Here is a 12,852-nt window from a genome sequence, read left to right as displayed (position 1 = left end):
AAATACCAAATTTTCACACGAACCAATATATATCCTCTATTGACTATACAAAAAGTTTTGTAGTCAATCCAGACTCGACCGTCACTTCGACTCTAAATCTTATCGAATCCTCTCAAAGTTACTATTCTTCTTCTGAGATGCTTCGGTTTGTAATCATTGTACATGATGAAATGTGCAAAACTTTCTCAATTTTTTTCCACAACCTCCACGTATTATATCATCACATTATGACAAATCTCATGATTTTCAGACTTTGCTTGTTTTTTTACAATTTAAAAATACTACTGCCACACGTTCATGGTCATGTTTCCTGAACAACATGTTCGAAATTTCTTTTCATTTCATGGGTCAGGTCTCAAAATGGGCCAAATAACATGAATATCATTTTTCTACTCATTTTGTTCCATAATTTGAATCACTTGCAGTTCAAATTTGACTTATACCAAAAATTTTCTTGAAATGCAATTAATTAAATAAATATAGCAAAGAAAATCCAAAAATATACCAAATTTTAACATGGAGTACCACATGTTGTATGTGGGGAGTAGAAAAAATTTCATGGTGAAAAGAGAAAAAAATATTTTTTTGCCGAGTGTCAAAAAAAAAACTCGGCAAACCCCCCTCTTTGCTGAGTGTCTTTTGTGATACTCGGCAAACTACCCTCTTTGCCGAGTGTTTTCTTTGACACTCGGCAAAGAAGCGGGTTTGCCGAGTGTTTTTATTTGACACTCGGTAAAGTCCCGATTTGCCGAGTGTATTTTTTTTTGCCGAGTGCTTTTGGCTTGGCACTCGGCGAAGAGCTTGTTTGCCGAGTGCTCGAAAAAAAACACTCGACAAAAAAAATACACTCGGCAATTTTTAGCTTTCCCGTAGTGGTTTTGGGCTTTTGGCGGGGCGCAGCGCTTTTGGCTGGGAACGTTTGGGTAGGGTGAGCTAAAACGGCAGTACAGTTAGCGTGGAATTGAATCGTGTGTAGCGGCAATAACATGGAACATCGGATGAAGATCATGAGGTCCTGGTTCAATACTGGAGTGGCGGCGGCAGCAACGACGTGCAGCATTTGGTGATGTGATGATGGTCCTATTGTCCCTGGTTCATTGATCCAGAGTTTCTTTGATTTCAGTCAACCTCTGGGCCGCCCAAGCATGGTGCCTGGCTGTTCTTTCAAACTAGTAGAAGCGACATGAAGGCTGTTTATACATGCATGCAGATGCAGATGCAGATGCAGATGAGTGCATTATTACGTCAGTTTTTCGTTGTCACTCCCGTTCCCGTCATCTTGTCGGCTACTCGCCAAGTCGTGTCGACTAGCTCTAGCTGGCACTGATAGCTGCATGAATATCAGACGGGGCCGCAAATGTGATCGAAGCTTCCCCCTGAAATCCTGAACAGGCGGTGGCCAAGCCGCTCTTCACTTGTTGTAAATTAAAATTCAGCCACCAGGTCACCGCAGCAGATGGGAGACGGTCTACGCATGACCATCAAACCCTCTACATCACAACGGTGGAATTTGCTTGGAGGAACAGAAAACAGACCACCCTGATTCGGTAGCCAGCGACCTTCCCCAGCCAGCACTAGCTCTCTGCATTTGCTGATTGCAAAGCTCCGAGTGGAAGACAGAGGCCCATTACTGTATTATTAGGCAGGGGTTTTCAGTTCGGTTGCCATCGTGATGGCGGACCGGGCCAACGGCGGCTTGCCCGCGCGCTTCAGCATCGCATCCCAAAGCAGCAACCACTTGGCGGCCATGAGAAGAAGCTAGGCACACGCGCATCCTAGCGTCTGGCGCCCCTTGATGCCGACGGCTCATGCCACGGGCGGCAGCGCTCCGCCGGCTGTCCAGGCCTCGGCGCCCGCGGAGAAGAGCAAGAGCTTCGTCGCGGACCTCCTCCTGGGCGGGGCGTCGTCGGCGGTGTCCAAGACGGTGGCGGCTCCGGTCGAGCGCGTCAAGATGCTTCTTCAGAACCAGGAAGCGCTCATCCGCGCCGGCCGCCTCTGGTACCCCTACGGAGGCATCGGCGACTGCTTCCGCCGCACCGTCCGGGAGGAGGGCGCCCTCTCGCTGTGGCGCGGCAACGGCGCCAACGTCGCCCGCTACTTCCCCACGCAGGCGCTCAACTTCGCCTTCAAGGACTACTTCCGGGGCCTGCTCGCCTTCCGCAGGGACACGGACGGCTACTGGCGGTGGTTCGCCGGGAACGTCGCCTCCGGCAGCGCCGTGGGGGCCACGTCGCTGCTCTTCGTCTACTTACTCCCTCGACTACGCCCGGACGCGCCTCACCAACGACTACCGCGCGGCGAAGGGTTGCGGCGAGAGGCAGTTCGCGGGGCTGGCCGACGTCTACCGCAAGACGCTCCGCTCCGACGGCGTCGCCGGCCTCTACCGCGGCTTCAACGTCTCGGTGGTCGGGATCGTCGTCTACCGCGGCCTCTACTTCGGCATGTACGACTCCTTCAAGCCCGTGCTGCTCACGGGGAAGCTGCAGGACAGCTTCCTCGCGAGCTTGGCGCTCGGCTGGATGATCACCAATGGCGCGAACCTGGCCTCGTACCCGCTTGATTCCGTCCGGAGGAGGATGATGATGACCTCGGGGGAGGCCGTCAAGTATAAGGGCGCCATTGACGCCTTCGCTCAGATCATCAAGAACGAGGACCCCAAGTCGCTGTTCAAAGGCGCCGGCGCCAACGTCCTCCGCGCCATCGCCGGCGCCGGCGCGCTTGCTGGCTACGATCACCTGCAGCTGCTCTTCTTTGGCAAGAAGCTCGGCTCCGGTGGCGCCTAGACACACAGGGATTCAGCGAAAAACAGTAAAAGATGATGACGACAAGTGCATTTGGTTGTTTTAGTTGTTTTTATTTATTACAGGTTCTGATAGATGTTTATATATAGCTCAAAATTCAAAACAAGAAGCATTCAGATTTCAGATTGCTTACGTTCTGCCTACGATTCTTCACTCGGATTGTGTGGTTTTATCTTTACATGTCTGATTGTGATTTTTGCTTATGATTTTTTTCCCATAAACCTGAATTTACTGTAAGAAGTAAGAACTTGGTTGTGTGCGGCTGAAGATAATTCAATTTCTAAAAAAGCCTGATTGTAATTAAGTACTCCAAATAAAGAGGACTGAAGTTGCTCGGAACTAATTACTTTTACGAACTTTACAGTGCCATCAGCAACAGAAATTCAAGAAGCTCTTATCAGCACAAAGCCAGCCTGCGAAACAGAGTACGTGTTCTCTGATACAGTTTTCTAAAGGCAGGAATTTCAGGTTCTCAGTCTCAGGGCAGCGAGCCAAACGCTTGGCTTCTGCATTTGCTATTGTGAAACTAAACAGGGGATCGCGACCATGGACGCAGCTTCTTTCTCTGCATTTGATTTTAGAACTCCAGTTGCGGCGCAGCATGCCAGTTCTGTTGCGCATGCACAGTCAGTGTGACTGTGGTCCACCGAAGATTGGCCTCATGAACTTGTCATCGAACTTCCTCCAGTAGATGTGAACTGTGTGGACGGGCCTCTCCAGCAGCATAGATATGCTTCTCTTGGCTTGCTCCAAGACGATACCGCTGCCAGATGCGTCTTCATCAGTTGAGAAAAATGGCAGGGTGAAGTCATCCTTTGGGGAGTTACTGCCTGTGCTATGGCCTCTGGATGGCGCCACAGAGTGATGTGGGAGCATGGCACTTATGAGAGGCCTAGTCAGGAAGCCAAACACCTGAAATCATGGGGACGTTTCAGCTTTCTGAAGTCTTGAACTATGAACTGATATGAATTCAAATAGCATCGGGTTCAGTAGGATACCAACCAGAGTGGTGAAAAATACTACAATAATTGTGCTGGTAATGATGGTGGCATGAACTGGATCTGATGTTACACCCGAAAACGTGAACTGCAACAATGCAAGTTTCAGAAATTAAACATTCTAAGGACGTATACATAATGTAATTACACAGTAGGAAACAGCACCTGATTATATGCTAGTGCAATTGAAACAGCGCCTCTCATGAGCCCAGCCCACCAAATGACAAACTTGATGTAATTAACAAAGAATTTCGAACGTCATTTAATTGATGCTCCAATAGAGAATGTTGAGATATGCATTTCAGTCCAAAATTACTGAAAGAATGAAGAATTGCTGGTCCCAAATCTACCTGGTGCTTGAATGTGATTGGCACTCTCTCAGAACTTCCACTCATGTTGTTTGACAAAATGGATATAGGGAAAACAAATGCGGCTCGTCCCAGTAACACGAGCAGAATGATGATCCCAAAGAGACTGATGGATGTCTTAAAGCTGAGAAAATTACGAAGCCATGATTTGAGACATGATTTTAGATAACGCGAAATAATAAATAGAAGCTACTTCAAACCGCAGAAGATACAGAAAAGCCAGAGACCTGTATGCTCTGTAGCTCACCTTGCCTTCGATGTCTTCCACTTATCAATGTCAAGGGCATCCATACCAACATAAAGAAAGATGAATGTCTCTGCGATGAATGATGATGTTGCAAATATATGCCTGCATTTCCATCCATCAGCCAATGAATATTTCATAACAACATAAGCATTCCTAGAAACTGGAAACATTGGCCTCAAATAATGGAACCCAGCATCATAAATTTCGAAATAGTGTTATCTCACTTTGTTGTGATTCTTGAGCTTGCTGTCACATTGTGCCATGCATAATGGGACATGACAATGCCACAAAAGAACACGGTCAAAATTCCACTCAGCTCTAGCAACTGCAAATGGGGTGCATGCATCATCTTCAGATAAATTGTGTAGGAACTTATTGCAGTACTAGTTGTTATATTTGGATAATCTTACCTCTGCCATCATGTATGATAAATAAGCCATGAGAGCCATCAGGGCTACCTCTCGGTCAGTTGAATGCCTGAAAAATAAGGAGAAGAATCTCAAAGATAAGAGGGGAAGGTGAACACTAACCAAATATATTTCTAACAACTTACTCACCTACCCAAATACAGAGCTTTGAGAACATAAGCAGTCGATAGACCGATCTGATAAATTATGGTAAAAATTAAAGGGTGAGAAAAGAAATGGAATGCTGTAATTCTGGAAAATTAAAACTCTATGGTACTGCAGTATATAGAGTAATTCAGATATGGAAGGAAAATAGTGTCCTCACTGAGATTCCAAGGACAGTGCTGGTCGCAAACAGATAGAGAAAATCAGATATCACTTTTAGCACAGCCCTGCCCTTGAGCTGACTGATATTGAGATTCTTTATAGCATTGAAAAGAACAACTGCTGTTGCATCATTGACGACTCCTTCTCCAAACACCAAGCTGTACAACCTTGGTGTTTCATCTTGGTTTATGACCTGTGTTTCAGAGCTCCACTTATTAAAAACAGATGGAAGCGGAACATGTATTAGCAAGATGTGGCAATTCAGAATGCAGCGTATAGCAGACCTGCAATGTGCACACGGTATCTGTTGAAGAAAATATAGCTCCCAAAGCTGAAATTGTCAGCGAGGTCAGTACTATTTAGAAGCGAAAAGGAGAAGGAATGGAGGATAGTTAAAAATAACACAAATAAGGAAGACGAACCTAGATAATCTGATGCATCAAGTTGTCCAAATCCGACTTTCGGGAAGAGCCAGTAGCAGCCTGTTATCGAGAAGTATGCCATAAGAAATCACCACAGCTGAGAAAGTGGTACCAATAGAAATCACCACAGCTAAGAAAGTGGTAAATGATGAATTTCACACACCAATTATTCGATGGGATAAAAAATTTTAGTTGTTATGTTCTGAACAAAAATGTGACCTTTTTAGGGCAGCCAAAATGTGACTTGTATGTGATCAATATGCAGAAAATGCAGAATCGGCAAACCTACCTGCGGAAACTATTGCAACTGAAATGAAAACACCGAATACCCCGAAAGACATGATGGTCATGAAGTTGTGGAAGAACTGCTTCTTCTTGACCTGAAACCTGTACAAACAAAAACCATGTCCAGATCACTGGATTATTCGAAACAGTTCAAACCCTCAATTAGGCAGGCCACTATAATGCTGCAGCAGTGGAAACATACATACCCGGCATTGAAGATTATCGGCGGAAGCACGTAGATGAAGAAGAGCTGCTCATCGAACCGCATGATGTGCGAGTGCTTCCCTTTCGTGAGCAGAAAAATAATCGCTCCAATGAGGCATCCCTGCCAAAAAAAAGAAGAAGAAAATTTGTGCAAATAATCAAGGAATAGATCTTGACAAAAAAAAAGGAGACTGAATTAATATTGAGAGAAAAAAATTGGTGGGGCTTTGGTTCGTACGATGATGAGGGCGGTGATGGACTCGTTGACCCACTTGTTCTCTTCGAGGAGGTGGCCGGCGACGAGGCACAGGCACAGCACCCCCGTGAACACGCAGATGGACACCACCGTTGTGCTGCTGCCCGCCGTCCCTCCCACCGTCGCCGCAGCAACCAGCGCCTCCCACCACGCCGTCGCCGCCATGGATTCTCCTCCCTCGATGTCTTGCCCATGTTCTCTGTTTGCCTCTCTGCTTTTGCTGCCGCTGCGCGACGGAGGATTTTGGCGCGTAGCCGGGGGCCTTGGGAACGGCGCTGCACGTCACGGCGGCACGTGTGGTCGCGTGGAGCGGCGGTGCCTGCGTGGTACGAGATCCCAGAAGCCACGTGTGTGGGAGGGAATCCTGGCGCTGCTCCCGTGGTTCATTCCGGGGCCCGCATGTTCGGGCCGTCGGAAAATCCGTAAATGAGCTCCAAAATTTTAAATCAGCCTACGAGGCTGTGCATTTTTTTTAGACTGAACAAATGATTCAAAGTTTAGGATATCCTCCCAATTCCCAAGTAAAATTGCGCATATGTCTTGATTCAAATGATTGGGCTGGGCCAATGCAGCAACGGCCCAAGAGGCCATGACCCAGACAGTAGTTTTTTTAAAAAAATATTATTATTAGTTACACAATTTGGCATGCAAGGAGGAAAGCTATACATGAATGAATTTTTCAAAGTTTTATGGCAACTATTTGAGTTTTCAATCAACTTATCAATGAATTTCAAGTGGCCAATGTGACTTACCATAGAAGCGGCAAAACACATATCCAAGCAAAAAAGTTTTTGCATGTTGTGTGCCGGAACGATCCGAGGAAGTTTTTTATAGCAGCTATTGCCATACGCCCATACCCCCAACGGTAATGATGCTGAAACTCTAAGAATCAATGGCGTGTGCAGAAGCTCTTGCCCCTGGCACCAGAATGTGCGTTATAAATTCTTCAATTTTACCATTTTATATAAAAGTGAGTACTATTGGCCCCAAACCCCAAAAGAAAAAAAATCATAATAATGACAAAAAACATATCCAAACTATAAAAGTTTTGTAGATGACTGCACAAGCTGAATGTTGATGCGCCTCTTGGCCCCAAGTGATATTGGTGTTTTTCTGGAATGATCCAAGGAACAATCCAACTATTTTTTTTATAACCCCCTCCCTCCAACAGAGGGGGAAAAATCAAGTTTCTGGTTTTGCCCCTGCTTGTGGAAGTGTTTTCAAACTGCCTCTACATTGTCAAAAATATTAAATAGAATCCTAGATGCTTTTACATGATGATCCTTTAAAGGCCATTCACGAAAGAGATAGCTTTTGATTATGCGCAATTTGTGCATGAAGGTAGGGATTCTACCATATAGTGCAAGCTAGAGGCTCATAACCTAGATCAGGTGGCTTTACTCGTGGCTCCTGGGAATGACTGGCATGTTTGGTTGGCCTCACCCCTGTATTTCTAGATGTAAATGTTTCTACCAATAATGTATAAGTCCATATCTTCCTCTAGAAAAGTAGGCAAATAATGACAATAAGTCGTTGCCTAAGTACATGGACTACTCATTCATCAGCATTTGACCACTGGAAAACAGGAATTTCCCCAATGAAATATGGAAAATAGAGGATACCATTGAGAAAACGCTATTATCGCTCGACCCTATTTTTCCATTTTCAACCCAATTTAGGGTAAGAACTGAAAATAAGGGATAATGCAAAAAGAAATAAAGGAACATCATCTAGTTGAGGAGGGAGTTTCCTATCCCATTTTCATCCCTAGCCACCATGATAGTTTGTGATGCTCCTACACTCTGCAACCAGCCCTCTAGTCCACCTAATATGGTGCACCTCTTAAAACCCTAATCCTAACCCAATGTCCCGAGATGGTGGACGAGCTACAAGATAGCTTCGTAGAGATGGTTCTCCAAGAACTGGCTCATCAAAGTGGAAAATCAGAGCATAGGGTATCTTAAAATTTCAAATGCAAATATCACTAACATTCAGTACTCTCCCTATTTGTTAGTAGGTGCAGTTTGACTGTCCAAAATCGCATCTAATAACTAGTAATTAGTTCACTAATATGGGAACTATGTGCCACAAATTGGTACCACTTGTTACCATTGCATTCCTATTTAAAACATTTTTCTATGTTTTATACTATTTTTGTAACTATTAATAAGTATCATAGAGACAATTAATTAATTTTTTATATTCGTTTTGGCAAAGCCCATAATGAACGAATGCAGCTGAGTATTTATTAGGAAATGTTTGGACCATGATGATTTATGATTAAGACCACAAACGTGCTAGGGCGTGCTTAAAAATGTAACATTTCAAATATACCATCCTAAACTATCGTACATACTACCTTACAAAAATTAAATATACTACCTCGGCAATATATTTCATAAGTTACCATGTCAAATGCTGCATAATGTGGAAAATGTTGGTTATGATACTTGTAGCCCTGGAATTAGGTATTATAATATTATGAGTTGTGCATTGAGTCTCAAGTTGTGAGTGCATCATCATGAAGTTGTTGAGTCTTTTACCGTGTGTTTGCCAGTCTCGCCGGTCCTTGCCAAGGCTCCTATTCTGATGGCCTCCATGCCAATGGATGTAAAGAGTGGTCAGTATGGCATCGTTTTCTGCTAAATAGAGAGTGGTCAGTATGTCATTGAATGGGAAGCTCTAGATAGTATTCTCGAAGCAAAGAATTTTCCAATAAAATGGAGGATCTGGATCAAGCAAATTCTATCAACAAGCCAAACGGCTGTCCTCCTCAATGGGACTCCTGGAAGTTGGATCAAATGCAAGAAAGGTCTCCGTCAAGGAGATCCCTTATCCCCCTATCTCTTTATTCTTGTGGCTGATGTTCTCCAACAGTTGCTTAACGATGCTTCTGCTAATGGGATCCTCCAACACCTGGTAGTAGACTCTACACCATGCCCTGTTCTTCAATATGCTGATGACACCTTAATCATCATCAAAGCTAGTGAGCATCAACTACTTGCTCTTAAGGAAATTCTCTTAGCCTTCTCCTGTGCAACTGGTCTGCATATCAATTTCGACAAAAGTACTTTCCTACCGATCTGCATAGAGCCCAATATAGCTGAAAACTTAGCTTCAATTTCCAATGCCCGGTTTCCTCCTTTCCGCAACCTTACTTTTGTCTACCCCTCTCCACCTCAAGATTGAGAGTCTCTAATTTTCAACCTTACATTGCTAGCTCAGATAAATACCTTGCTGGTTGGGAAGGTCACCTCCTCAATGAATGGGAAGAGCAACCTTAGTCACTTCTGTCCTTTCTTCCCAGTCGGTGTATCCTATGAGCTCTCTTTTGATGCCAAAAACAACAATTGAAGCTCTAATTGCACGACAGCGTGCCTTTTCTGGACGGGTGAGAATCAATGTAAAGGCGGGCAATGTAAAGTAGCTTGGGAAGATGTTTGTTTGCCCAAAGAAAATGGGGGCCTTGGTGTCCCTGATTTGCCAAAGCAAAACAGTAGTCTCCTAAAAAAGTTCCTTTACAAGTTTCATTGTGCTCCGTCGGCTCCTTGGATTGATTGGTTCCGAAGACAATGTGGGTGGAATGATAGGCGGGACTTTGGTGATGACAGAACGGACATCACTCCTATTTGGAAAGATATTTTTGCTGAACTTGCCTCCTTTCGAGCAGAAACAAAAGTGCTTCTTGGAAACGGAGAGAGGACTGCCTTTTGGCTTGACCTTTGGTGTGGTTCTCAAACTCTGGCAGAAGCTTTTCCTGCTCTTTTCTCCCACACTACAAGGCCCCACGTTTCCATTTCAAGAGCTCTGTTGGTGCAGGATCTACAACTCTCCCTTCGCCCCCGTCTTACTCGAGCTGCCTCTAGGGATTTATTGGAATTGCAATCTCTTATGGCCTCTGTCAATTTATCTGAAGGATGCACTGACTCAAAATTGTCCAGGAATAGCGGCAAGATCCCTACCTTGAGAGAACACTACCTGCTAGCCTTCAGCTCTGTGCAAAAAGATGAATTATCCTATGAAGTTTGGCATAATTTGCACCCAGAAAATGTAAGTTTTTCCTTTGGCTGCTGTATAGGCGAAGGTTGAGTTCCAACTCTCGTCTCAGATACTGCAACATGAGACCCGATGGACAATGCCCATTTTGCTCCTGCGAAGAAGATTGATTTCATCTCTTCATTGATTGTCAACGAAGTTCTAGCTTCTGGTCATACATAGGCTTTGATCTAAGCTCCTTCTCAGGGACGGATGGAATTGAAGCTCTTTAGACTCTAAACCTCCTTCAGGAACGAAGCCCCAGTATTAAAGCTACTGTCCTAATCTGCATCCTATGGAATATTTGGAAATGCAAGAATGCGAAAGTTTTCAAACATGATCATGAGATCAACACGCATATTTCAAAGAGGTGCCGCGACGATGTCCTCCTCTGGACCAACAGATGTTGAATTCAGTTGATAAGGATAGGTTATCCCTTTGAAGCAATTTCTTTGATCCATAAGAATCTCCTTTTGTATCTTGTTCTGTCCTTCCCTCTCTAGTTTCCTTGCTAGCGATGGCCAGCTTTTGGATTGTAATTACCTTACTTTGTAAAGTGTTTTGCCAATGAAATAAAGTTCAGGCAACCCAAGGGTTGCCGTAGTTTCACTGAAAAAAAAGACTGCATAAGGTGAAATTGTCTTGTGGTTTAATAGCACGACTCCGTTGCATCCATTTTTTTAGGACAAATCGGTATGGGAACTCCAAGCCTCCTTGCGATTTCTCTTTCTTCCAATTCTATCCATTTTCTAGGATCGTGAGTGTGTCCTTTTTTCTTGTGGCCTTTCCACAAGTTATTTTTCAATTTTGGTTTTTGAAATTTGATTCTTCAGAGCAAGGACTATTCGGTGGTCTAGCTTTTGGATGATTTTTTATACGAGCACAGCATCTGTGTTCAAAGGGTATTTCTTCCTAGGACAACCGTAGGAATTTAGGATATTATATTATTATATATGCCGTCTCATAAACATAGGTTAGTTGCAGTATCTTAATTTTTGAGGACTAGATAAGAAATAAGCCGACTAGCGCTCCTCCTAGCGATGGCACTAAAAAGAGAACGAGTTGATGAACCGGACATATAGCCTTTTGACTATGGAGATAAAAGTAGTATTTGTCGTCTGGGTGCATTCTACCATTTGCATGTTTCTGACACGATGAGAGCTGGCACAGTGATTAAGAAGATAAAGCTCGTCCATTCTAGAAGCTGGACCACCTTGGCTATCATTGTTTAGCGTAACCTTGGTAGTATTAGTAGTTGACTGGAACGGCTTTGTGCAAGCGAGATAGACATAGTAAAACTTGGGTAGTTTGGAACATTGTGAAACCCTGACGATCTCGATTCAGAACAAAGACGTGTACCACCAAGTTCCCTCCCCATTGCAAAACAAATCCATAAAAAATATGCTGGGAATTGAAGTTTGTTTTTGCATACTCCCAGCCAAGACTTGCACTTTTTTTTTGAGTTTGGGAAGGCCTTTGCATGCGTAGCACGGAGTTTGAAGGATATCTTATCTAGAAACAGTACGGTTTCAGATGTCCGGAATGGCTCTTCCGAGGAATGGAATTTAGATGCTTCTGCAGCAGCCAACAACTAGCCAATGCTACTAAAGCCCTTGTAAGTATCAGGTGCCGATTGCAGCCCTTGTAAGTATCAGGTGCCGATTGCCGTGTTGCCTCCTCCGGTGGGCACTGCTTGCTGGGGGGAGGGGGCGGAGGGGGCACAAAGATGGTGAAGCTCATGCACTTCATCCCGGCGATGACGGTGATGGAGGAACACAGCTTTACCACGCAGGCCGGTGCATGGTGCGTGGCGGGTGTCAAGATGGGCAATTTTTGCGCCCGACCTGTTGCGGCGAACCCATCTAGGGTTTTGGCCGAGAGCTTTCTCCAGTTTGATGGCGCTAGTCATCAATCGTGGACTCCTACTTCCAAGTTTTTTGGCCAATGATGGGTCAGGGCGATCGTACGTTGCTCGATGGTTTCCGGATCCTTTATGTGAAGTCAAGACACATGGTATATTTATGTTGCATGGCCCCCTAGGGTTTCGGTGCTTTCCTAGGTTTTTCGGTTGCCGCAAGACCTTTCCTATCCTCTCTGGTTTCCGATCTAAGAACAGCGATGGGGTGATAAGGAATCTCCGGTGAGGACGTTGCCCACCCGAAGCCATCCTTTGGCGATCGATTCGAGATTTGGTACGGGTTGGCCGGCAGTACGAGAAGATAGGACTGAGATGGATCCACAGGCATCGCAGTTGGGGGAGGAGGTGCATGCTCCAGCTGACTGTACTGAGGCTGGCCAAGTCCCTGAGGAGGAAGAAGTGGAATATGCATTCGAGGACGAAGCACCTGAGGAGGGCACAAAGAAAAGGTGTTTTGCGGTGGTGAGGTACTATTTTGGTCGCATCTCCAAACCTAAAATCGTATTCTCAGAGCTATGCATTTTTTGGGGAGATGTGACTCGAGGAATCTTTGGTGAGAATAGATATCTGCTTGAATTTCCTTT

At 44.8% G+C, this 12,852-nt stretch overlaps 2 protein-coding genes across 2 annotated transcripts; one reads left to right on the top strand and one right to left on the bottom strand.

Moving 5' to 3' along the window:
* The first annotated feature begins 1,478 nt into the window (after positions 1-1,478).
* On the top strand, positions 1,479-2,938 carry LOC101780275 (ADP,ATP carrier protein 1, mitochondrial-like). Its single transcript, XM_022825750.1, is given in 2 exon segments — positions 1,479-2,248; positions 2,250-2,938. Coding segments are annotated over 2 exon segments (987 nt in total). The 5' UTR covers positions 1,479-1,795; the 3' UTR covers positions 2,784-2,938.
* A 140-nt stretch (positions 2,939-3,078) lies between these two features.
* LOC101779859 (sodium/hydrogen exchanger 4) lies at positions 3,079-6,617 on the bottom strand. The gene is made up of 14 exons (XM_004965278.3): positions 6,298-6,617; positions 6,062-6,180; positions 5,860-5,957; positions 5,571-5,630; positions 5,433-5,479; positions 5,147-5,341; positions 4,972-5,018; positions 4,825-4,891; positions 4,639-4,739; positions 4,415-4,516; positions 4,150-4,291; positions 3,965-4,027; positions 3,804-3,887; positions 3,079-3,713 (listed from the first exon to the last, which is right to left on the bottom strand). Exons 1-14 carry the CDS (start codon positions 6,478-6,480, stop codon positions 3,429-3,431), a joined length of 1,593 nt encoding a protein of 530 aa, XP_004965335.1. The 5' UTR covers positions 6,481-6,617; the 3' UTR covers positions 3,079-3,428.
* Between the last annotated feature and the right edge of the window lie 6,235 nt (positions 6,618-12,852).

Source organism: Setaria italica, chromosome IV, assembly GCF_000263155.2.
Source record: "Setaria italica strain Yugu1 chromosome IV, Setaria_italica_v2.0, whole genome shotgun sequence".
Taxonomy (NCBI): domain Eukaryota; kingdom Viridiplantae; phylum Streptophyta; class Magnoliopsida; order Poales; family Poaceae; genus Setaria; species Setaria italica.
The sequence above is the reverse complement of the archived record's forward strand: the minus strand, read 5'-3'. Positions and strand labels throughout refer to the sequence as shown.

Bases quoted from the DNA above. Each gene is read 5' to 3' on its own strand.
- LOC101779859 (XM_004965278.3), bottom strand. From the start codon at position 6,480: ATGGCGGCGACGGCGTGGTGGGAGGCGCTGGTTGCTGCGGCGACGGTG. The intron at 5,480-5,570 runs GTTCGTCTTCCT...TGACAATTTCAG, and splicing joins TGATGCATCAGATTATCTAG to CTTTGGGAGCTATATTTTCT. The intron at 4,517-4,638 runs GTGAGATAACAC...ATGGAAATGCAG, and splicing joins AGCTCAAGAATCACAACAAA to GCATATATTTGCAACATCAT.